The 24,645-nt window shown below is 47.1% G+C and overlaps 1 protein-coding gene across 1 annotated transcript in view; it reads right to left on the reverse strand.

The window, feature by feature from the left end:
- Positions 1-14,165: 14,165 nt before the first annotated feature.
- Positions 14,166-24,645, reverse strand: part of Gorasp2 (golgi reassembly stacking protein 2) — a 31,635-nt gene continuing 21,155 nt past the window's right edge. Inside the window, exons 6-10 of the mRNA XM_021639223.2 lie at positions 22,000-22,132; positions 20,943-21,066; positions 17,285-17,371; positions 16,613-16,732; positions 14,166-15,240 (exon numbers count right to left, since the gene is read on the reverse strand). Coding sequence (XP_021494898.1) covers positions 14,906-15,240; positions 16,613-16,732; positions 17,285-17,371; positions 20,943-21,066; positions 22,000-22,132 — 799 coding nt within the window. The 3' untranslated portion in view covers positions 14,166-14,905. The remainder of the gene's footprint in view (positions 15,241-16,612; positions 16,733-17,284; positions 17,372-20,942; positions 21,067-21,999; positions 22,133-24,645) is intronic.

Below are 24,645 nucleotides of genomic sequence, written 5' to 3' on the forward strand. Positions count from 1 at the left end.
CTCCGGTACACAGGGTCACAGCCTCCCAGATTTGGGGCACTCGGAGCACGAGGCACTCAGCTGAACGCCTGACCTGGAGGACCCTGGCGCCATCAGTTACAGCAATTGTACACGTTAGGACGCGACAGTGCGCTCTCTCGGCACTGACTCTCGGCTCCGCTGGGATGTGCCCCTCCCTCTGCCATTTGTGTTTGCGGCCTTAGAGCTTCTAGGACTCCGTGAACACAGGATGGGCTGTTATGAGCTTGGCATCCCTTCCCGCTGCGAACATGAAGTTGCTCCTTCTGTGTTTTGATGTCCAGTTACCTCCATGCTAACACATCACTTAGCCTCTCTAGTGACCGCAAATTCAGGAGGACCTTCTCCTTCAGCTTTCACACAAGGAACATTGTGTGGCATGTTTCGTAATGTTCCCTCCATCAAGGCCCAAACAGATCCCCCAACTCCTGGAGACCCGAGCCTAAGAGTGGGATAAACTGAAACCGCCACCCAGATTCCTGCCACATCCTTCAAGAAAGGATTCACGGGAACAAGACGCTGAACTTTAACTGTGTCTGAGGGTCTGGACTAGACCACAGCAAGCTAGAGCTACACCATCTTATAGGTTTGAATGGGGAGAAATGTAGGTCTAGCCTCAGAGAGTAGGTCTAGTCTCATAGTGTGGCAGCAAGAGCGGAGCAGAGCTGGGCCTGGGGACCCCAAAGCTTACCTGACCAAATGACCACACTCTGTGGGCATCTTTTTTCCTTTCTATATAAAAGTATGTTCTCAGAAGTGTTCAAATGTCAGCCTTATCGTCGTCTTTGTCTTGAGCAGCCTTAAGATTCCTGACACAGTTTAGAAACCTTTGAAGTGACATAATGCTGGCCAACACTTCATGATTCATGATGGTGGGGGGAAAATCATCTGATTTTTTTTTTTTTTTCAGAAGAACGATTCTCTTGGAAAATCTAAAGGATCCATTTCTGTTTGCTACCCATCTTTTTGTGGACCCCTGACCCTCCGTTGGGAGGTGAATGAAAAAACTCAGCTGAGATGTCAGAGGCAGAATCCCCGTGGGGTCGTCCTGACAGTTAACCGGGACAGTCACCCCCGCAGGGAGGACAGAGGAGGCTGAAGTCTCTCCGCAGCCTCCCTTGTCTCTTTATGCCTCTGCTTCGTCTAGAGTCGTGGTGCCACACGAAGCCTGAGTGGCACTGGCCCTCTCTGCCCTCTCACCACTTGGAGCTGCGTGCACAGCAGTTCACTGACAGACAACAGCAAACCCAAACGTGGCCCCTGCAATGGGGCCCACGGCGGTCACACAGCAGCCACTGGGCCTCAACTGCTGCTTCTGCCTTGAGGACCAAAGGACACCTGCAGGAGGAGCCTCACCGCTGCAGGCCTTCTGGCCAGAGACTGCCCGCCTGTGGCAGATGAGCAGCATTCACCAGCCTCTTGTGATTTCCACATAGCTCATTGCCCAAGTCAGAAAAGCCTACGAGGTTCTCCAAACCTTCTCTGTCTCTACAAAAGACAAGGTCGGCAGGGCCAGATGGTCTAAGCACCTTAGCCCGGCATTCAAGGCCTTGCAGGACAGTATTCTGCCCGATTCCATCCGCAGCGGTACCCAGCCACGGCCCCTCTCCATCCGCGAAGGGTGTGTCGCCCCAAAACCGCACGTGCTACTTCCCTGCCTGTCTTGAAAGACTCTCTTCCCTCTTCCTGCACCCGAGAGGACGCCCGCCTATCTGTAAACCTCCAGTGGACTGCCTGCACAGACTGTCCCTTACCCATCGCGGGGGCAGAAACTGCTAATTGGCTGGGCGCGGGATGCTCGCCATCGCCTGGCGTCCCAGCGCAGGCGCGGGCAGCGAAGCGGGATGCTGCACCAGATTGGGTCCCGGCCACGCTCCTCACAGATTGGACCCTTTCGGGCGTGTATCCCGGGGCTCCCCGCAACCTCCCCCGAGCCCAGCGACCGTGCTGGAAAGAGCCAGGGAGCCAGAGCACTCCTTCCTCCTTTGCTAGCCACGCCCTGGGCCCTGCAGGGCCGGCCCGTAGACCCCGCGGCCTCCGACGGGGCGCAGCTTTTCCAAGTTCGCAGCGCCACCTGGTGACCGGCAGTGCTCACTGCGGCGCCTTGTTGGGACAGAGCCGAGGCTTGGTCCAGCACAGATCTACATGGATGGATTCAAACTCGCACCTGGATTCAAAGCTTCCCCGCCTGTGAAACTGCAGCCTTCCTAGCCTCGGTTTGAGAATCCTGAGAAGGAAGCCTTGAGGAGAGGCCTGCTGTTTCCGAGGAAAGCGCTTGGGGGCCTGCTCTCAGATTATCACGTCTCTAAATGTGCTCCCTTTTCTCACTAAAATAGTCAAAAAAATAGTTTATCAACATATATTTAAAATATGTGTATTAAACTAGAAAAAAATAGTTTTATTCCATGCACCACAGTTGGTAACACATCCATAGAACCAAGTCTAAAGCCAATGGGCGGGCTCTGTCTCTCCCTCCCTCTTCTCTCTTGCTTGCTCTCTCCGTATCTCTGTCTCTCTGTCCCTCTCTCCTTTCTCTCTTCCTTCTCCCCTTCTCTCTCCATGTCGTCCTCTTCCTCCCTCCCACCTTACCTAGTAAAGACATGAATTTGAAAACACAAACCTCCTTTTTTCACCTTTTATACCTTTTAATATTTGGTTACTCCCCAAAAGAACCAGCCTCAGCAGAGCCCACGGTGATGTGCCTGCTATCAGACCCAGTGAGCTCCAAGCTCCATACTTGGTTCAGAGGAACCTGTCTCGTGCTTTAATTTAGCCTCTAACCAAGCAGATGGCGTTTGTTGTAACACATCCACCCCTTCCTGCCACGGAAGCGCCTGGAGCTGGCCACCAGACTTAAATGAAGCCATGTTACAGGTGTGTGCCTACTGCTCCTGACAGTTAACAGCTTTTCTCCCGAGAACAAGGCCCAAACCATGCTTAGACACAATGAGTACTCCTGCCACCGGGGCCTGTCCCTAGCACAGCTGTTGGCACCAGACAGGGACAGTCTAGCGAGGAATGCTAAACTGATTCCCAAACCTGCCAGCATTGCAGATCCAGCAGCGCAGACGTGTTGGGGAGGCAGCTGCCTCCATGTCTGGCCAACCACAGGCAACCACAGGACCTTAAGATGGGAGAGGGTGACCACCCACAGCCTCTCCAGAAAATACAGCTTCAGAGAGCTAAGGTGGAATCCAGCTTTTCCAGACTTTAAGTGACCATTTCCCCAATGCATACAGTAGCACCACTTCCGCACATCTGTAATTCCAGCGCGGCAGAGGTGGAGGCAGGAGGATCAGAAATTCACCACCACCCTCCGCTACACAGCAAGTTCAAGGGTGGCCTGGGCTACCTGAGACCCTGTTTCAACAATAACAATATCATTATACAGGGATACAGAAGAGAAGAAATGAGATGTCCCTGTAACCTACCCCCCAGTTATCCTAAGTCAAAGGCTTTTTGAAGATGCTTGCCCTGAGCCTCAGGCAGACTTCTTTGTGTTTGCGTGTGCCTATGTGAGCATGCGCACATACATGGGGCCCCACAGGACAGCATTGGCTGTTCTTCACGTGCTGACCGCCTGGTTTTTGAGACAATCCTCTAGCAATCAGCAGGTAGGAGAGGCTGGCTGGCCACCGAGGCTCCACCTGTCACCTGTCTTTGCCTCTCTGGTGCTGAGATTACAAGCACCTGCTACCACGCCTGGCTTTTTTTTTGGGGGGGGGAGGGCTGGAGACAGGGTCTGACTACATGGCCCTACATGGCCTTGCTATGTAAGTGGAACTTGCTAAGTAAAGCAAACTGGCCTCAAACTCACAGAGATGCTCCTTCTGCCTCCAGAGTTCTGGGATTAAAAGTGTGCACCACTATGCCTGGCTATGCCTTTCCTTCTTTTTTTCTTTCTTTCTTTCTCTCTCTCTCTCTCTCTCCTTTCTTTTTTCATGGGTTTCGGGAGTATCAAACTTCATCCTGCTTGCAAGGCAGGCACTGAACCAACTAAACCATCAGCCCTTGTGAGAAGGTGTTTTCTCATCATTCGCTTCTCCCCTGGCACCTGGGAGAAGCCCCCCCCCCCCCCGCCTCCACCCTTCCTCTGGCCTGTCACTCCAGAGTTGGAATAATTCCTTATGCTGCTGCTTCCCTGGTCTTCTACTTAGTCACTTGGTTTGATTTTTCAAGAGGCCAATCTTAGCATTCTGGCGTATCCGCAAGGCTACCATTGGCAGCTAAGCAGTACCTTGGTGGCACTGTTACCCAAGTACCTAACAGTACCTTGGCGGTACTTACCTAAGCTCGTGTTGCAAAGGTCTGCAGCAGAGCTGAAAGGCCTGCTGGTGCTCAGGAAGCAGAGGGCTCCGGGGAAGAGAGAGACACCCTCCTTCTTGAGAGGCGGCATAAAGGATAGGATCGTGCTCTGGGAGAAAATGCTTTGCTGAATTGTTAAAGTACGCTGTGTGTGGAGCTGCTGAAGCACAGTTTCCTTGGAAAAGTCCACAGGTGCCCTCATAGGGCCCGGGAGAACCAAAATGGACTTTCAGAGGAGCGGTTGCAGGCCCCCTGCAGAGACTGCGGAAGCATCATCTGAGTCCAACCCAACCCGAGTGAGTGGAGAGCCTCCATAGGGGCTCCTGATAATCCTGGTGTGTCTTCCTCTTCATATGTCACTCGGGATAGTGTTTTGTGGGTGTAGGGGTGGCTGCATGCTCCATGCAATGGTGGTGAGACAGGCAAAAAGTCTGAACCACCGGAGAGTGGATCAGCCCAAGGTGACTAAGGGGATTATAAAATCTAACAGGGTGTCTGGGCCTTCTTGTGATAGCAGGTTAAATAATACTGCCGTAATAATTATAGGACTAATAAGAAATGTTAGTTAGCCCGCTGCCCATTTATTTTCAACAACTGAAGTTGCTAATGGTTGTGAGCCACCATGTGGGTGCTGAGAATCGAACTCCTGCCCTTTGCAAAAGCAGCAAGTGTTCTTAACCAGCGAGCATCTCTCCAGGCCCGGGGAAGACTTTTAAACAAGGACAAAAAGCGCTTCTTCCGGCTGGACTCGGGAAGCTGTGGATATGGGAGTGTGCGCTGTCAGCCTGAGCGCAGGGGAAGCCGAAAAACTAAGCAATACAACTTCTCATCCCTGCATGGTCTTCGGGGACTCGGTCCCTGCTGGACTGGTTCACAGAGCTTTATCACCGGCTAAGGTCCCCGTGAATATCAGGGATTGGAGGACCACAGAGGACAGACAGGCTGAGGGAACCAAGCACGAGGGCGGCTTGGATTCCCAGTTCACCAGGCCTGACTGATTCAGCAGGGACCTTGGATCTGGTAAAGGGCTTCCGAAGCTTTACTGAACCCCCGGAGGGCTTGTGAGCTATAGAAGAAAGGAGAGGTTCTAGAAAGCCTGTGTGATTTAGACAGACGTGTAAATGAGCTTTGTAAAATGTTAAATCGAAGGGAGTTGAAAGGACGAAGCAGACCAAGGTGTCTATCTGGGTACTCAAAGGCAGATGTATTGTGGCTCTTAGGGACCTCAGCGCTGGGAGGCCTTATGGCCCGAGCAACAGAAGAAAGAGATGACAAAGCAGCGCAACTGAACAATACTCAGCTTGATTGGTGATGGGCAGTTGTTGCCAGAGCATGCAGTGTGTATTTCTCCTCTGCGTGTAGTGGGGGAGGGAGACTGTTCAACTTGAGGTCCTTTTGGCGGCCAGGTGTGGCTGATGGCAGTGGGACCAGGGCCATGATGCTGGCTGGGGGCCTGTCAAAAACCAAGGAGCTGGCTGCCAAAAGTTCCCCGCCCCATGATGGCCACCTGACTCTACCTTAGTCAGTTGCTTCATGCGTGCTCCTGGGGTCTGTATTCACTGGCCTCAGTGTGTCCTCCTTAAGGAGTTTAAACAAAGGCCCTGTGTGAGGCTGAAAGGGACTTCCAGGAGCCATAAGGCTATTGGCTGAAATTCCCAGTGTGCCCATTGCTGTGACAGTGGCATAACTGTTAGGGTGAGACTGAGTGCTTTCTGGTTGGATTTAAGGCCCTCTTCGCAGGACAGAATTCACAGCCGATGTTGTAAGCCAGGGCAAAACCTGTGGTTGAAGTCTAGTGGGGAGCTAACTGCTATCATTTTGTTAAAAAGAGGTGATGTGCACATCAGATTGTCTTCTAAATGTTGCTTTTCATATCTGCAAATAACTACTCTGCCCCAGCCCCTCACGGAGGGAGACCTAAGGGCTGGTACGCTCTTTGAGACTCACCTGGTTAAACTCCTCTAAACAAGAGACTGTTACTGTGGCACGGTGGCTAATACTTAGTCATAAAAGGAAGGAAAAAAGCCAAACAAGCATTTATGTTGCCTTTCCCAGGCCTCAGACAACACTGCAGAAAAGGGAGCAGAAAGAATGTAAGGGGTGGAGTGTGTAGCTATTGCCACACAAATTAAAACACTCATAGGTATCAGGAAGTAAACAAAAGCTGTTAGGATTGAGGAAGCTTCTAAGATCTAGACAATCCACAGGGGCCGCTCCTGAGGGACCACCCGGGAATGAGAAAAACAACTGTGATTATTTGAATTGAAGCCAGGTGCAGATAGCTCTTGACGGGCAGGGTGAACTGTTCTGAGAAAAACCATAAGCAACCAGCTGGAAACTATCTACAACCAGCTGGAAACCATCTTCATGCTATTCTTGCTGACCAATCAACGTACACAGCAAAAGTGGTCTGATTTTCAGGTATAAAAACCCTGTGCTTTGCATGTTCAGGGTCATCTCCTGTCTTTGGAGGGGCGGCCCTATCGAGATAGTAATAAACTTCTTGCTTTTGCATCAAGTTGTGGTCTGTGAGTGTTCCTGGGAAGGGTGCGATCCTGAGCTCCTGAGCATTGAGACTCCAGGTCTTACGCTCCAAGATTATGAAGACAGGTAACAGTGGCTGAGGCGAGGGGGACTGAGCCACCAAACTTCCTGCAACAGAGTAGCGTCCTATGGATTCATCCTCTGTGAGTGGTCACCCACACATGTGCCTGTGAGTCACGCTGACCATCACACACACAGGGGCATCCTAGACTGTCTTAGCTAGTCTAGTCGGTGGTATACGTAAGTTGGCCTTGAACTCCTGATCTTCCTGCCTCTATTTCCCATGTTCTGGGACTACAGGAACGTTTCTCCTCACCTGTGCTGCTGTCCGCAAAGCCCAAGCTCCATTCATGACAGCCAATGAGCTCAAAGATGTCAGGCTTCTGACCTGTGGCCTCTGCCACACTTCCCTGGCAATGCCGCCTCACTGTCCTTCCCAGTGCTTCTCCCGCAAGTGCTTTGCATTCCTCAAACACTGACAAATGGGTCCACTGCGTGTGTGGGTCCCCACGGACTTCCCTAGTGACTCTACGTGGTGATGGTGCTGCAGGTAAAAGATAACTAAAGGTTCTGTTTCCCAGCCTCCTCCAGTTACATTCGGCCACTCAGCTCCTTGTCAGCTGAACCTGTCATAATGCGGTGGGAAACTTCTCTGATCCTGAAAGGATAAGAACGCCCATCTTGGCTGAGTAAGTTCTAGTGGCTGGGTTTCCACCTGCCATCTGACACCATGCCATGACCTTGGGGATGGAAACACATGCAGAGGAAAGAGACAGGATCTCTCTGTGTAGCCCTGCCTGTCCTGGAACTTGTTCTGTAGACCAGGCTGGCTACAAACCCAGTGGCTGCCTCTGCCTCCTATGGAAGCCAAAATGAAGTTGGTAGGCAAAAAGGAGTGCCTATTCTGAGTATGAGCATCAGCCTCTGGTAATTAGAGTTTTACCCCTGGTCTTGGCAAACATGGGCCTTATCTAAAGCTCAGTTTCTCAGAGACTGACCTCAACATTTCTTACAGTGGGGAGTTAATTTATTAACTTGATAATAAATTCTGTGCAACCACGGAAACCAGATAGTAAAGTTTCTGTAACCTTGAGTAAATCCCCGGACTCTTTGCTAAGTGATGCTGTTACTGTGAGATAATTGCTTGTAATCTTTTGCTATGTAAACGCTGTTTAAAGGCTCAAGAAATGGCACCTTGATCAGAATCTTTACTTGGTGTCCTCCTTGTATTAAAGTGTCGCTGCAGGCCAGCGACAGATGGTGCTGAAACCCAGGAACCTGAGACCGAGGACATGCTGAAGCCAGTGAATACGGACCCCAGGAGCACGGGTGAAGCAACTGACTAAGGTAGAGACAGGTGGCCGTCATGGGGCAGGGAAGTAGTAGGATGGGATTTATCAAATCCCTAAAATGCTTTTTCACATTCTTTTTGGGACACTTTTTTCTTCCCTACTTCTTTCAAGTGAGCTCTGACGGAGTCCATAGACTCCTTAGTACTTTCATCTGATTTTTCTGCCTTAAGAGCTTATTTATCAAAGCCCATAATGCAGAAGTTGTAGGTCTAGCTTCTTTTTTTTTTTTTTTAACTTTGCCCCAACTCAGTCCCACATAGCTAAATTTAAACTTCCGCTTTCTGGAAACCAGGGGTAATAATAGTCTACCTGGTCCAAAAAGTCTTGCAAAGTTTTTATTTTAAAATGTATGCCTTGTGTCCTGAGGATTGCCATAGATTTGCTTTTAGTATCCCTTCCATTAATTTTAGAGAACCCATGAAATGTTACCAATGGAGAGTATTGCCACAGGGCATGGCAAATAGTCCTACTTTATGTCAACAATTTGTAGCTAATGCTATTATTCCAGTACAGAAAAAATGGCCTTCTATTTATATCATTCACTATATGGATGATAGTTCCTGTAGCTCAAGATGTTATGGCTTGCTATATACAGATCTATCTGAGGCTCTGTTCTAAGCAGCATTAGAAATTGTGCCAGAGAAGGTACAAACTAGAGATCATTATAGTTATTTAGGTTTTAATTTATTTCCTCTGGCTATTAAACATCAAAAAGTACAAATTAGAAAAGATAATTTAAAGACCCTTAATGACTTTCAGAAATTATTGGGAGATATAAATTGGCTTAGGCCATATCTAAAATTAACCACTGGGCAACTTATGCTATTGTTTAATATTCTTAAAGGGGATGCAGCTCCAACCTCCCCTTGAAAATTGACTTCAGAGGCTCGAGATGCATTATTAATAGTGGAAAAAGCTTTAGAAAATCAATTCGTAACATATTGGGATCCAGATACTCCTCTCCTGTTACTTATATTTCAATCACAGCTCCAACAGGGTTATTATGGCAATCTAATCCTCTATTGTGGATCCACTTGTCAGCTAGTCCCAATAAAGTAATTTTGCCTTATTATGAGGCCATTGCCCAAGTCATTGTGTTGGGATGCACCCAGGCAAGGGCTTACTTTGGAATTAAGCCTTCCAAGACTATTATACCATATACTAAAGCCCAGACTGATTGGCTTTATGCTAATTCAGATGAATGGTTGCTTTCTTTGGCCAGATTTACATGACAACTAGATAACTATTACCTTTCCAATAAGATTATTCAATTTTTTACTTTACGTAGTGTTGTTTTTCCTACCACAGCTAAAAATAAACCTTTAAAAAACGCTTTTCCATTTTTTCTGATGGTAATGCTAAAGGAAAAGCTAGTTATACTGTTAATGGACAAAAAGCTATTTTTCAAGTTCCAGGGTTATCCGCTCAACTTGCAGAATTGGTGGCTATTCATGCAGTTTTACAGTATTTTTCTGAGCCTTTTAATTTGTTTACTGATAGTGCTTATATTGCTCAAACTATTCCTAAGCTTGAAACAGCAAGCCAGAGTCTTTCTACCACTTGGGCTAGACAAATGTTTGCTCAGATTCAAGCACTTATTCAGGCCCGTCATAATCCTTTTGCTATTATTCATGTTAGAGCCCATTCTGGCCTCCCTGGACCTCTTGGTCTAGGCAACCAGACTATTGATGAAGCCTTAGTAGCCTTGGCTCAAGAAACACCCATACAAAAAGCTTAATTGGCTCATGAATTGCATCATCTTAATAGTCAAGTCATTCCTTACATTTAACTTATGGCCTTACCAAAGAACAAGCCAGAGAAATTGTTAAAAAATATAACAATTGTGATGTCTTCCGCTGGGTACCTCATCTTGTGGTTAACCCCTGTGGGCTGACACCAGGTCAGCTATGGCAGATGGATGTGACCCATATTATGGAATTTGGAAAATTAAAATTTATTCATGTAATTATTGATACCTGTACAGGATTTATCTGTTACCTTGCATTCTGGAGAACCTGCACACCACGCTATAGATCATTGTCTGGCCACCTTCACCATTCTTGGCGTGCCACACCACATTAAGACTGACAATGGGCCAGCTTATACCAGCAAGCCCTTTCACATTTTTTGTAAAAAATTAAATACTAAACATGTAACGGGTACCCCTTACAATCCTGTGCACCAAGGCATGGTTGAACGTGCCCATGCCACCATTAAGATGTATTTACAAAAGACAAAAAAGGGGGGATTATGTCCTCCTTGTTCACCCAGGGCTCAATTAAATCATGTACTTTTTATTTTGAATTTTTTAACCTTGGACAAACATGGTAACTCTGCGGCTGAACGTTTTTGGCACCCTGAAACGGCATGCCATTATGCCATGGTTAAATGGAGGGACACCTTGAATAAATACATGACATGGACCCGACCCCGTTTTGACTTGGGACAAGGATATGTTTGTGTTTTTTCGCAGGTTGAAGATGCTGCTCAATGGCTGCTGGAGAGACTGGTGCAACAAGTGGATTACATCAAGGAACAAGCTCATTCCCCGAGTGACAATATTGCTGATTCTGTTGCAGCTGAGTCATCCAGTGAAGGCTGAGTGAAACCTTTGGGCTTTAGTACCCAATCCCCCTGTGCGTGTTAGTGCACCCTTATTTCCTGCCTTATAGTCTAGCAATGACAGCTTAGGTTTGCCTTTTTCTTCTGTGGATACTTCTACGGATATTTCTGGGTTTTATAATTTTACTGATTCAGTTTAAGCTTGCTGGTTCATTCATTGGGCCTTCTTATGTTAAGCTTTACCTTACTTGTGTTCAACTTTGCTATGGAAGACATGCCAATATTTATCGGCTAAAGCCAGATTTCAGGAAATGACTTAATACTGACCTTCGAGTTGCCGCCGGCTATTTTAATTTAAGTGATCAGCCTGCTTCAGTAGAGTTACCTAGGTGCCCCGAAGGGAGTATTTATCCTACCTCATCAGCCCTTGCAGGCATTGAATAAACCCGGATTATGGGTCAGACAACACACTAATCTATCGGCCTCTGCCAACGGCATACCTACGAAATATCCATGGGCAATGGGCCCACATCACTTACGTGGAAAGTCGAGTTGCATGGATATTAGATCTCTCTGCTTTTTGAATATGACCATTGTAGAAAATTGTACTATGCATTTTAATGCTACTACAGGCAAATCTTTGTCAGTAACTCCAGATGTTAAGCTTACTCTTTCTCCTGCTAAGGTTTAAAACTACCTGTTTTCTTTTTACTAGTTAATAGTCCATTGGTATCTGCAGAAATTTTTTCTATAGTCTCTTGCAGAATTTCTTCCTGTGCAGGTGTTGTGGATACCTGCTAGCTTGTGGATACCAGTTGTTTCCCCAGATCATTATCACAGGGTTGGACTTACGACTGTTACTAGGTTTAAAAGGGATTTTGGTATTACCACGGCTATTACAGCAGCTATTCTAGCAGCCCTTGCAGGAGGAGTTACGGCTGCAGTGGCTTTCTCAGAATACCATTACCGATGCAGCATCGAATCAGTTAATATCACAGCTACTGCTTATCAAACTTAATTGCTTGTTAATAATAATTTTCATCAGGCCATTTTGGTTTTGCAACAACAAATAGATTTGTTGTCTGAAGAAGTTGAAGTAGTAAAAAGCATGACTACATATTCCTGTGATCCTCGTTATGGTGAATTCTGTCTTAACCCTTTTCCTGTACCAACATGTCCTTAGCTAGACAACAACTTTCCACTCTTATTAAGAGCCAATGGGTCTCAAAGTATGTACAATTATCTGCTCAGCTTGCTAATGATCTTACTAAGTTACAGGAAATTGTTGTGGAGCCATTGGATATAGACTCTTCCTTCCTAACATGTGTCTGCGAACATTTAAAGAAGCTACTTGATCCATCATGGATTTTCATTTATGCATGTTTGGCTGGTCTGGTACTATTCATCTTTGTAATTGCCAGATGACACCACGCACAAAATCCTTTTGGCCATTGAACAGCAGCATGCTGTTAATCCCCTGCCCCAAGTAGGGGCTTGGCTTGTCCAGCTCAAACATCAGCTTTAGCCTCTCCTTTCCTGTGCTTGGGCCAGTTAGTCAATGATGGGTACACACGGATCCAATGGATATCAGCCTAAGACAGGAAATCCCCCTATAAGCAGAATTCTCCCATGACAGGTAAGAATTCATTCGAATTTGTCCACCTAAGACAGGCATGGTCCTTTTATTTTTAATTTGAAAGGGAGGAACTGTGGCAGCCAAAATGAAGTTGGTAGCCAAAAAGGAGTGCCTATTGCTGTTTGGTGCTAAGTCTGAGCAGCAGCCTCTGGTAATTAAGAGTTTTAACCCCTGGCCTTGGCAAACATGGCCTTTATCTAAAGCTGTTTCTCAGAGACTAACCTCAACATTCCTTACAATGGGGAGTTCTGTCCCTGATAACTAGTAATTCTGTGCAACCATGGAAACCAGATAGTAAAGTTTGTGTAACCTTGAGTAAATCCCCAGACTCTTTGCTAAGTGATGCTGTTACTCTGAGGTAATTGCTTGTAATCTTTTGCTATGTAAGCGCTGTTTAAAGGCTCAAGAAATGGCACCTTGATCAGAATCTTGACTTGGTGTCCTCCTTGTGTTGCCCTGCTCTTTTTCCCCCAGTCCTCACTTAGGTGGTATTCAAGTGTCGCTGCAGGCCAGTGACAGCCTCCCAAAGATTGAAGTGCACCACCACCAATGCCTGGCTAGAAACTTACCTGAATGGGAGAAAGGAACTGTATTGTTTTAATCTCTGTACTCTGAGAATCTCTTAGGTAACACAACCTAATCCAATGTTCTTTCTCATTAGAGATCCTTTCTCTTGAGATCCTTAGCATTTGCTCACAGGATTCTGTGTCCCCAACCCCTATCAGGTGCTGTCATATAGCCCCACCATTGTGACTATAGCACTTAAGCTGGGGCCCCACAAGCTTCCTTGCTGGCTTGTCACAGGGGTGAGTGGCACACCACCCATGAGTCTTAAATCTATGCTTTTAGAACCTAATATAGGTCTACCACGGCCTACAAATTACTGGAACTAAGGCAGTGGCCAAGCATGTACCCAGCATGCTCCCTGCTCTGGGTTTAATCCCCAATACCAATTAGGAGGCTGATGTTTCCCTGAAGAGAATACTCAAATTTTCTATTTCAAGTAGTCACTGGGCCACTCTGGGCCAGCACCCCCTACCCCATGGGTGCTGAGTCCTCCCCCAGAGTCTGGGGCTTCATATACTTTAACAGACATCTTCCCCAAAAAGATGGTCCAGGACTATCCTTTCCAAACGATAGCTTAACTCACTAAGGTTAAAGACCACGTCACTGGAGAAACTGCTGTTTAATCATTTTATACAGCGTGAAAACTGCTCACTTGCTTTGACTGTCTTAACAGCTACTGTATTTTTCTTTAATGTGTGCAAGAGTGTACAGACCAGAGGTCTATGTCAGATGTCCTCCTTAGTCACTCTCCACATTGTTTTTTTTTTTTTTTTTTTTTTTTTTTTTTGAGACAGGGTTTCTCACTGAACTGGAGTTTGCCAATTGGGCTCACAAGCTGCCAGAGAGCTTCAGGGATGCCCAGCGCTTGGGACTGCCGGAGCCTTCAACACTCAACTTGAGGCCTACATGCAGATCTAGCAATGCATCCTGGGAGAGGTTTTTGGTTGTATCAGCAACAGCCACTGCTCAGGGTGAGTGTCTTTATACTAGTACCAGATCGACAGCCAAGGAACCACTTCAATCTTATTTCCAATAGGGGGCTATCGGGCACACATCACCCAGGAAAGCATTCCACTTGATTTCGCATCTCCTGGAAACTGAGAAGCTCACACCGTAAGCTGACTGCAGAGATGTGAGGCACATGTGAAGTATACGTGTGTCCTTTAGATATAACACAAGGAGAAGGTGAAGGGACTGAAATTTATTGCTGTCTGCTCCCCCAGGGTGGCTGCCCAGTGCAGCTTCCTTTATCCTTCTCAAATGCCATCTTACTGCAGGCATCTAAAGCAACAGCAGCAGCTACAAAATGGTGTCTGAGTAATTCTGAGTTCAAAACAAGATCTGTGTACAGGCAGAATAAAAAGATGTTCAGTTAACAGTGTGCTGTGCAACCGGAACAAAACATCCTCAGCTGAGAGCTCTGTGCAAACCTTACTAGAGAAGCGACTCACAGAGACCAACGGTAAATTCTTGTTTCCTTTTGCAGCTTAGTGGGGTGGTCTGTTCTTGCAAATGACTTACAAAGTACAAGAACTGTTGTATGTGGGCACTAGGCATAAGAGATTTCATTTCCTTACACAAGGCGTAGCAGTGGGACAGGGAACCTGGTGGACACCCTGCCATCTCTTGCCCAAAGATGTACATCCAAGAATGGCAGTAGATGCCTGGCAGCAAGCCACCCATAACAACTTTTTGGCTGTTAGAATACAAGCACATTCTCACATCCCCTCCCTGGCTGTGAGTCCCCAACTTGGTGAGAGACAAGGCCTCGGCCTCTTGCGTAGTTTCCCCTTAGAATTATGTACAGGACGCCTACAGATATGGTACAAACTAGTTATGAAATCAATGGTAGTTTGCGATTCCAGACATGATCCCGTGGTTAAATAAATAGACCACGTCGGTTCTGAAGATTGGTTCCAAGTTAAGAAGACTCGGAAGCATTTGCATCCATAGCTGCAGAAACGGGCTTCTCGGTGGCTGGGGTGGAGTCGCTGACTATGTCCTCAACAGTGGTGGGGACCTTGGAAGCAGGGGACATCACATCCACAGTGAGTGAGGAGGCGTCTGCCTTTGCAGTAGTCATGACAGGGTCAGAAGGTGGGCCCGTGGCAGGGAGGGAAGACAGCGGCTCTCCTGCGCTGGCTGCAGAAGAACCCTCTGGAACCAAAGGGAATGGCGGGAGAAACTCGGACGGCATGGGGAGAGGTGCAATGCCAGGTAAGTTTCGGGGAGGCAAGGAGGGGAGAGACGGCAGACCTAGGGCAGAAACAGCAGAGGTCACATAGCCTCCCAGCAACCAGTGCGCTGCTATCAAGCACCTCTAGTTGGCCCTCGTTAAGAACCCGGAGCTGAGGGAGGACCACACAGCCACCTCTGCTGGCCTCTAAGCTGGAAGCCAGGGCCAAAAGCTTCCCACTTCCAAGCTCACGTGCCTCAGCTCTGCACTTAGGGTACCTGCTGAATGGAGAACAGATCCTTCCAGAAGGATGGAAAGCAGCACCATGGCCTTCAAGGGAGCTGGCTGTATGTGAGGTACAGATTCCTGCTTCCAGGCAAGATGCTGCCTCTTGTTAGCTAGCAGGAAGGAGCCACGGAGGAGCAGCGAGGGCCACCTCACGGAAGCTGCCCTGCACCTGGGGAGGCCCTGAGACCAATAACTATTTATGCTGGTTTTGATGGGTTATTCTGGAGATTTTCAAAGCAGAGAGAGCAAAGGTAGGCTGACTGTACAGTGTATGTCAGGTACTGCTGGCTGGAAAAACTGTTCCTACTCTTGGAGGCTTACTGCATTTAAGGACAGGGTACCAATGATATGGGCACCAGGGAAAAGCAGCAGTGAAGTGTGGTAAACATAGCTGGGGTTTTGCAGGGTCACTTGTTCTTCAGCCCTGGCACTGAAGATGAGTTGAGCTGATTGTAAAAATTGCAAATCTGCCAGAAATGTGACAATGACAACTAATATTCAGTATAGGATGATCACTACAGTGACAAATGGGCAGTCACCAAGTCATCAGACTTGGGTGCTGCTGTTTCCTGCTCACCTGGGCATAAGATCTGAGAGCCACCTGCTAACAGCTACTCCTCTCCGTTGCTACTATAAAGGCAGCTTCAACAATGGAGAACACTTAGCTGGCATGGGTGTAGACCTGTGATTCTAGCACCTGAGCCTCTGAGACAGTAGGTTAATGCATTTGAGACAGGCCATCCACACAGTGAGACCCCAGTTTTGGAAAAATAAAAAATAACGGGACTGGACTGCATGGAGCAGGTGCCAGCATTCTCCATGGCTGCATCTTCTAAACAGGAAACAGAAGGAGGGAATTCGTGCATCTCAAGTAGGTGACTCATGCCATGTAAATTCAGTGCATGGGGCCACTCCACTGTACTCTCTGACAGCCTGTCTGGGCCAAACCTGTCAGGGTGTTGAGAGAGAAAGGTAGGAGGCAGCAGGCTGAGCCATAGACTTCTTTCTGTCCTCTTCTTCACAGAAAAGATGAGTGCTGATTACAAGTAGCTGGCTCCTGTCACACTGATTTGCTCTTTCTGGAAAAGACTGAACTGGAGGCCTCACTTTCCTGAACACAGTTTTTATTAGCAATGTCCTAGGAGGGTAAGGCATGCAACATACCCGGGTTCCCGAGCTCCGGCAAGCTGACCCCTGGCATGATGTGTGGAGCAGGGAGGCTGAAGTTGGAGAGGCTGGGGAGGTTGGGGAGGCTAGGCAGCCCTGCTGGCAAAGGCATCAGACCTGAGCAGAGGGAGAGACAGCACAAGGCAGATCACTCACCTGGGAAGGAGACAAAAGTACTCCCTCCTTCAAAATCCCAACAGCAGGGTTCACTTCATGTACGGTGACGTCATATCAGAATGCCGTAGGCAACAACTCAATCTCAGAGCATGTTCTTGTATCTAACCAATCAGGCTGTGAAACCAAGGAATGCTCCCAAGACCCTGGCCCAGAGTGATTGTGCCCAGTGGTCCACACACACTAATTACTGAAGTTACATAGCATTGTCATCAGGTCGACAGCCGCACTTGGTTGGCACTGGAAACACTAAGGAGAATCCACACAGGTTCCACATTTGGCCTTCTCAGCCAGGCAGCCACAACAGCCACCAGGAAGTTCTACATGCGCACAGGTGGGAGGGGAGACAGGGGGACTGCCAGGCTGAGCAGCGCCTGTTTCCTGGCCTGCTGAGGGCAGCACCCGTTCTGTCCCAGAGCTGTGCAGTGATAATATGAGACAAAGGATGTGAGAAGCAAATAGCATTACTAAACAAGTGTCTGGCCTGCTACTTACTTGGTAACGTGGTAGCTGGGTTCATTGGTGGCACGGAAGCAAGGGACTGGTTAACCGGCGGAGGCAACAATGGTACAGTTGGTACACCTAAAACAGAACAAACCAACTCTACTGCCAGAAAAGGAAGAGACCGTATGCAGGAGGACACTGTTCAGCTCTTTACCACGGCCAGCTCCCAACCCTTGGCTACAGCCTGTGCTATGTACCCCCTCAGAGCTGACCCACCAATGTCTGGCCCTGACCGACATCTTAGCTGCAGCCTGGTGAGGGGTGAGAAAGCTGTGCAGCCACTCCCACATAAGCTCACTGGACAAGAAGTCTGCTACTGGCCTAAGATGGGATAGACTGAGGGTGGGCTCGCCATGCAAACGGGACTGCTGGAGAGCCTCATGCCCTAGAAACAGTGGAACCTGGTCTGTGAACGAGAACACTGAGAAATGTCTCAGCAGACAAAGAAGACCTGGATTTCCTGAGGTAAAGAAAATGACTAGGTTCTTTAACCTTAGGCTCCCACACAGTCAACCCATTCTCACAATTTATCCCACAGCAGCAACAAAGGCTTGTGGCAGCGCCCTCCATGTCCAAGGATCGGCAGGCTGCCGCCTGCTGCAGGCTGTCCGCTGGCGTCACCTTGCTCAAGGGGAAGGTCTTCTGCTGTCGCAACAGCAGTAATCCACACGGACACCCCTAACTGAAAATCCGAGATAACCCCAAAGACGAAGCTTTCTTTTTGAGAGCCAATGTTCCTCTTTGAGTGGAAAATTCCACACCTGACCCGTGTAAAGGATGGAGGTCAAAACACAGGCACACTGGAAATACAGTACAGAATGATCTTCAAGCTACATGCGTGTATTTGAAACAAATCAAAACTCATGTCTGGACTTAGGTTCTAACTGTAGGGTGTCTCATAACACCTGCTGCTTCAGTGCTCCAGGCAGAGGTACTCAAGCCATTATGCTGAGTACCGAATTAGGCTTCTGTGATACAGAGATGTTTAAACAGGTGGGAGGAGTGCGCTGTTCCTGAAAGGATGAGCCAACTGTACGCAACTATCTTATGTACTTATGTATAAAGTGTTTTCCTGAAGAAACTGAGGCACACAAAAGAGGACAGAGGGGTCGGGAGGGGAGAGAGAAACAGAAAACAATAAAACAAAGCCTAGCCATAGCACTGGCAAGAGTTCTACGAACTTAGAACTGCTTAAGTCCAGTATGGGAAACGTCGTTCTTTCCTGGACATAGGTATAGCATCGCTATTTTGATATTGCTGTCACAAATCTTGGCTTTAAGAAAATGAAAACAGGTTGGAGGGATAGCTCAATGGTGACGAGCACTTGTTGCCATTGCAGAGGACCTTGGTTCGGTTCCCAGGAACCACATGGTGGCTCACAACCATCTGTAACTCCAATTCCAGGGATCTGATGTCTTCTCTGACTTCCAAGAGCATAGGGATCATGTGTCCTGCACATACACACGAAGGCAAAACATTTGTACATATTTAAAAATGAAGGAAATAAAATAGGGGGGGATTTGCTTCAAATTCTATTTCCAAATAAAACCTTTTACATTCTATTTCATTTCTTTTAAAGGGTAAATCATTCTTTGTATCAAAACAACACGGGCTGAATGTGAGCCAGAAGTTGTGGCCGGGCTATGACTGGGCTCCTGGGAGCTCCAACAACTGATAGGTTTGGAGAAGAGTGTTCTTTGCTGTTATCAGATTTTTTTTTTAATTGTATCTATTTTACATGTATGAGTGTTTTGCCTGCATAGATATCTGTCTACCTTATGTGTATACTGTCCTCAGAAAGCAGAAGATTGTGTTGGATACCCTGGAAGTTACAGACAGTTGTGATCTGCCATGTGGGTGCTGGAAATTGGACTTCAGTCCTCTGGAGGAGCAGCCAGTGCCCTTAACTACTGAGCCTTCTCTCCAGCCCCTACCAGGTTTAAAAAGGAGCTGGGTGACTGGCTGGTGAGTTCATGTTTTCTAGCTAGAGGGCACCACTGTCTGCTTCAAACTGTTTTTGAACCCAAGGCCTTATCAGTGGGAAGAAACAGAAAGCACAGCCTTTTAGAGGAGGAAACACAAAACAAGTCAAAACTACGGCTTGTAAGTGGCAATAGACTTTCTGTAGAAAATCAAGCAAGGAAGTGGGGACAGGGCAGACGAGAGGTGTGTACCAAAAAAGCCAGAGTAACACCATTAATATTCTAAAAATTTCCTAAAATGTCTACAGAAAACTAAAAAAACAAAAGCACCGACCAACACACTTTGCTATGTGCACAGTTACTATGTAGAGTTCTCTGAGAACAAGAAGTCAAGATGGAAAACACATCTACAGGAAACTGCTTCTGACATGTCACTGTGTTAACACTTTAGTCTCTGAAATTCACGTGCTCAACAGTGAAAACTTTAGTAGTGTCTTTTTAAATTGACCTGATGGTTTGTGTACAAGCATCGCTTCATTCGTTTGATAAGGGAGGAGTCCAAATGAAGAGTCAATTTCTCCTGAAGTCATTCTCAGGAGGGTAGAGGTGCTTGGCCACAGGCAGCCCCACCTACCAAATCTACTCAGGAATGAACTAGGTCATCTGAAGGGTGTAGGAAGTCAGTGTAGCATTAGAGAAGAACCCCATTTAAAGAGATGGAGCAGACCCCCCACAGCTGTGACTGGGATTGTGTCTGGTGACACGGACATCTGACTGCATTCAGGAGAGCCACCTGCCTGTGGTAATGACTACACACCCTCTCAGAAGCAGAAATGATTCTGAAAAGTGGCAGAATTTAAACTAAGGTGACCAGACATCATACCTTCCCCATCACTGCTTCTTGATGAGAAGTGTAATCTGCAACAAAGTGGGACTAAGAATTCTGAATACAAAGAGCTAAATGAGCTAAAACAGCAAAAAGAGATGTATTTCATAAGTAAGTCTGTATTTCCTAAGTTTGGTTAGTGCTTACAGACTACAATACAGTCACTATATAATGAACTTTAGACACTATGAAGAGGAGAAACCAGAAAACAGGAGATGGGAAACTGAAAACAAGCTGTCAGGATCGAGTGACTCCACGGATCAGCACACAACAGAAATGTGATCTCATACCAACTCAAGAGACTTGCACACCAGGGTCCAGGCTGCCTCATTCAGGAAGCCAAATGGAAACACCTGACAGCTCTCAACTAGTGAGTGGGATAGGAACTGTGACGCGCCATACTGTAAAGCATGATTCAGTGAATACAAGGAATGAACTGCTAATATATACGGCACTAGCCACGATCCTTAACAACGTTACACTAGGAACACACAGTCGTCACAAGACCTAAATATTATAGGAACCGTCCTCACTGGGCGGCAAGATCAGTCGCTGCCTCTCAGCAGTCAGAAAGTAGGGTGTGACTAGAATCGAGTGGAGGGTTGCTCTGGGACCTGGGGGCAATAAAAAAGTCCAAGTTTACTGAGGTGCTGGTTGGATAACCCTGCAAATAACTGAGATCCACTTAAAGTGCGTGAGTTGAATGGCATGGAAATTCTCTCTTCATAAAGCTGTTAAAGACAACATTAAACCACAACAAAAGATGTGCGTGGAGTGGTACAAGGTGTGAAGGCTGCTCAGGGAGCATGCTCTGTATCCCTGCACTGAGAACAGGACATACCTGTACTGAGAACACTGCTGCCGGCTGGTGGGGCTGAGCTAACGCAAAGTCCAGACAGACTCTGCTCAATTCCTGCAGTTCCCGGTGCTGACAGCGACGGGGGACTAACTGAGGACAGCTGGACCTAGAAAAAAAAAGGGGGGGTGTTGGGGGAGAGAATTACTTATAACTTAGTTGAGAAAGCAGTTGGAAATCTTAACACCAGGGTTCTCCAGCTTTCTAGCCTCCTCCATGTATTCCTTCCTCTCTCACTGCCATCTCTCTCTCTCAGGAATCTGGTATCTAGCACCCCAGAGTCCCTGTATTCACAGTGTCACTTCTGATACTCTCAAGACTGCATTCTACCCTGTCCCCGGCTGCCACATGACACGCTGGTTTTCACATACTAACCTGTCTGGGTAGTAGGCACCAATTAGTGGGTGGAAGAATGGAAACATGGAACTACCTGGGCTCTGGCCCTGGGCCTTGCAGGCATGGGGAGCAAGAGGAGGAGGAATTTCTCAGCAGCCTCTTTCTCCAGAATTGGGGAAGGCTGAACTGAGACAGTACGGAGATGGCAACAAGAGCAGCAAGCAGATGCAGAAGACCTGAGTGTGGGTCCCTACATCCACACTGGACAAAAATAACTCCAACTCCTTGGACACACACACACCACCACCAAGAAAAAAAAAACAACAAAAACCAAACCTAGCCCTGCCTTTACATTTTCTTTTCTGGTGTGTCATTTTTATGTGGCCATGTAGACAGAAGTAACCACCTGGGCTATCTTCCTAAGATACCATTAAAAACCCTGCAAGCCCACACAACCCCTTGACAATTTTTGTCACCTTCCACTGCGCTCAGCTGCCCTCTGTGCTAATGCTCTCACATCTATCACCTAGTTAGTCCTGTGTTCTCTCAAGGCCAGCAGCACACCTGACCTCCCTCCAGGTGTAGAGAACCTCTCAAATTCAACACGATGCTAAGGGGTATCCCATCACTGCCAGCCTCAACTGCAGCCACCAACACTGACCGTGTGTCCACACACAGAAATGACCATGCAGTAAAATGACCTTACCTCCGTAAACCCATCCTTAAGTGGAGTAACGGGTGTACCAGTCATCTGTCCTGGAAGGGAAATCTTCTTTCCTTCTTCAAAGGGGCGTGTAGGTATTCGGTGCAAGTAGCCATAGCCAATGCCACATCCAAGGCTAAAAAAAATTTTTCTTATTGTTAAAAAATACAACTTTGAAACATATAAGCCCATGCATTTTTCTCTCCTCCTTTACTTTGAGACATGGTCTCATGCGGTCTCCTGATCCTAATGTCTTTACCTGTATTTCCATTCCTTTAAATACTGCCATCTTCCCCGAGGTCCCTGGCATCCACTCCAGACACTACTCTTAGTTCCTGTTTTCCCTCAAACATTTACCACCATTCAACACATGGCCTGTCTGCTGTTTACTAACGGCCTCCCTCAAAACACTAAGGCCTGTAGAAACAGTCTTTGCTTTTTATCGCCTCAACCGTTCCCGGCACTAGGCAGACATCTAAGAATTAGCTGCTGCATCAATCGCACCGCGCCTGCCCACTGAAGAGCTCTGAACGCATCTACATGGTATCATTTGAAGAGTACAGCACAGACCATATATATATATATATATATATATATATATATATATATATATGATGGTAATTTCTTCTCATTTTTCTTGCCGCTGCCATCAGAGGTAACTTTCTGTTAACTCAATTCTTCCTCTTCCTGTAGGGAATCCCTGCTGTCTGTGTGCAGTGCTCCTGGCCTATTAAGCAGTGCTCTATTCTGCCCGATCCATCAATGCGACTCATGGCCAAAGCCCGCTGATTAACCTCTGCCCAGAGCTAAAAATCTTGGAAGTAACATAAAAACTAAAAAACAGGTTCACTGTTTCATCAGTGGAACGCTAGAGATGCTTGACGTTCTGCTTCTTCCACACCTGGGTCTTTGCCTGTCTCTTGATGACATGAGCTAATCCATATGAATGTATACTTACTATGGTAAGTGCTGTTTCCCACACTTTGCAGCCAATCAATGCTTGCTTACATAGTATCACAGTTCAACAGCTCAGAGTAAGCCAAGTCTTGACCATTGATTTAAGGTTTTGACAACTTAAGGTTCCAGTCTATGTTTCCACCATGATCTCTATTTCCAAAGCTCCTGGCACTTGGAGAGCTGCCGTGCATGGACACCTCTATCTCTCTCCCGTCATGGTATACGTGTCACCTCTGTGGGCCCCTCAACTCCCAAAAGCTGCTGGAGTGGGCCCTGGCCAACTTCAGCTCTTCCTTATCCCAATCTGATTGTCACAGTGATGCTTTACAGTTCAAAATTACACTTCCATTTTTCTTATCATCAAAGCTATAATTTCTCTCAAATTTAGAAGAAAGATTAAGTCATTTATATTGGTCAATGATAGCCTTTTGGGCATAATCACATTTGAAAAGCAAGGTTTTTATGTTTTTTGTTTTGTTTTTGTTTTTTGCTGGAGGACAGCATTTGGATGGGAGCAAGAGGGTATGTAGCTCAAGTTGGTCTTGAACTCACAATTCTGCCATGTCAGCTTTCTGAGCACTGGGTGGGCACCACCACACTGGCTTACACAGTGCCTGCTGGTCAAAATAACTAGGTAATGACAGAGAAAGAGCTTGCAGAAACAGCAAGATCTGCTGCAAATTCAAGAGAGGCTTGAAATGAAGAGCGGCTGAGAAGACACAGTCAGCTTCTGAGGAGGGGGGGGAAGAGGCAGGGCACACTTGAGAAAGCGGCCGACAGGAACTGTCTAAAGAGATACCCAGAAATGGTACTAAACTACACAAAAGACAGTCTGCTAAGGAAAGGAATGGCTGTGTGAATGGACAGGGGACAGTCAGTGTCACTAAAGATGAAAGAATAAGCAATGTCCTTTTCTGCGAGCCTCACTGCCCACAAAACTGTTTCCTTTTCCTGGCTTTTGCCCCATGCCCATCAAGTACTCTTTGGTTCTAATCTGATGCTGAGCATCCTCCTGTGACGGTCAGCTCTAACTGTCAGCTTGAGTCTCAGTGAGCCTCTGTGCAGATCAGGCTGGCAGTGTGGGTCTCTGGGGATTGTTAACTGTGCATTAGACCTGTCCGCTGCAGGTGACCTACGTTTCCTTGGTTTGGGTCCCTGGTGCATGTAAGAGCAGCAAAGCACTGAGCATATCACATCATCTTCTCGCTATGGCTGTGCTGTGCCTCGATGTCGCAAGCTCCTGCTACTGTGACGTCTCTAGAGTCATGGGCTGTAACCCGAACTTGTGAGATAAAATAACTGCTCTATCCCCATAAGGTGCTCTTTGCCAGGATATTTTATCCCAGCAAGAGAAGGAAAAGTATAAAACTCCAGGAGAAAGGCCCTTTTGTGTTGTGAAACAAAAATTTGGCACCCAAATGGACACAGCGGCTTCTTTGCACATTTATTTATATGCAGTAACCCTTCTAAAGTGGATTTAAAAAAAAAAATTTTTTTTTGAGGCAGAGTGTCTTACGTTGTCCAGGATGATCCTGAACGTATGATACTTCTGCTTCTACTTCCTGAATGCTGTGATTAAAGCACTGTGTGCAATGTCTGGTTTTTGCAGTGCTGGGGATCAAAGCCAGAGCTTTGTGCTCCTTAGGCAAGCAATAGCAACTGAGCTGCACCCGAGCCGCTGAGGTAGATCAA

This window comes from Meriones unguiculatus, chromosome 8, assembly GCF_030254825.1.
Source record: "Meriones unguiculatus strain TT.TT164.6M chromosome 8, Bangor_MerUng_6.1, whole genome shotgun sequence".
Taxonomy (NCBI): Eukaryota; Metazoa; Chordata; class Mammalia; order Rodentia; family Muridae; genus Meriones; species Meriones unguiculatus.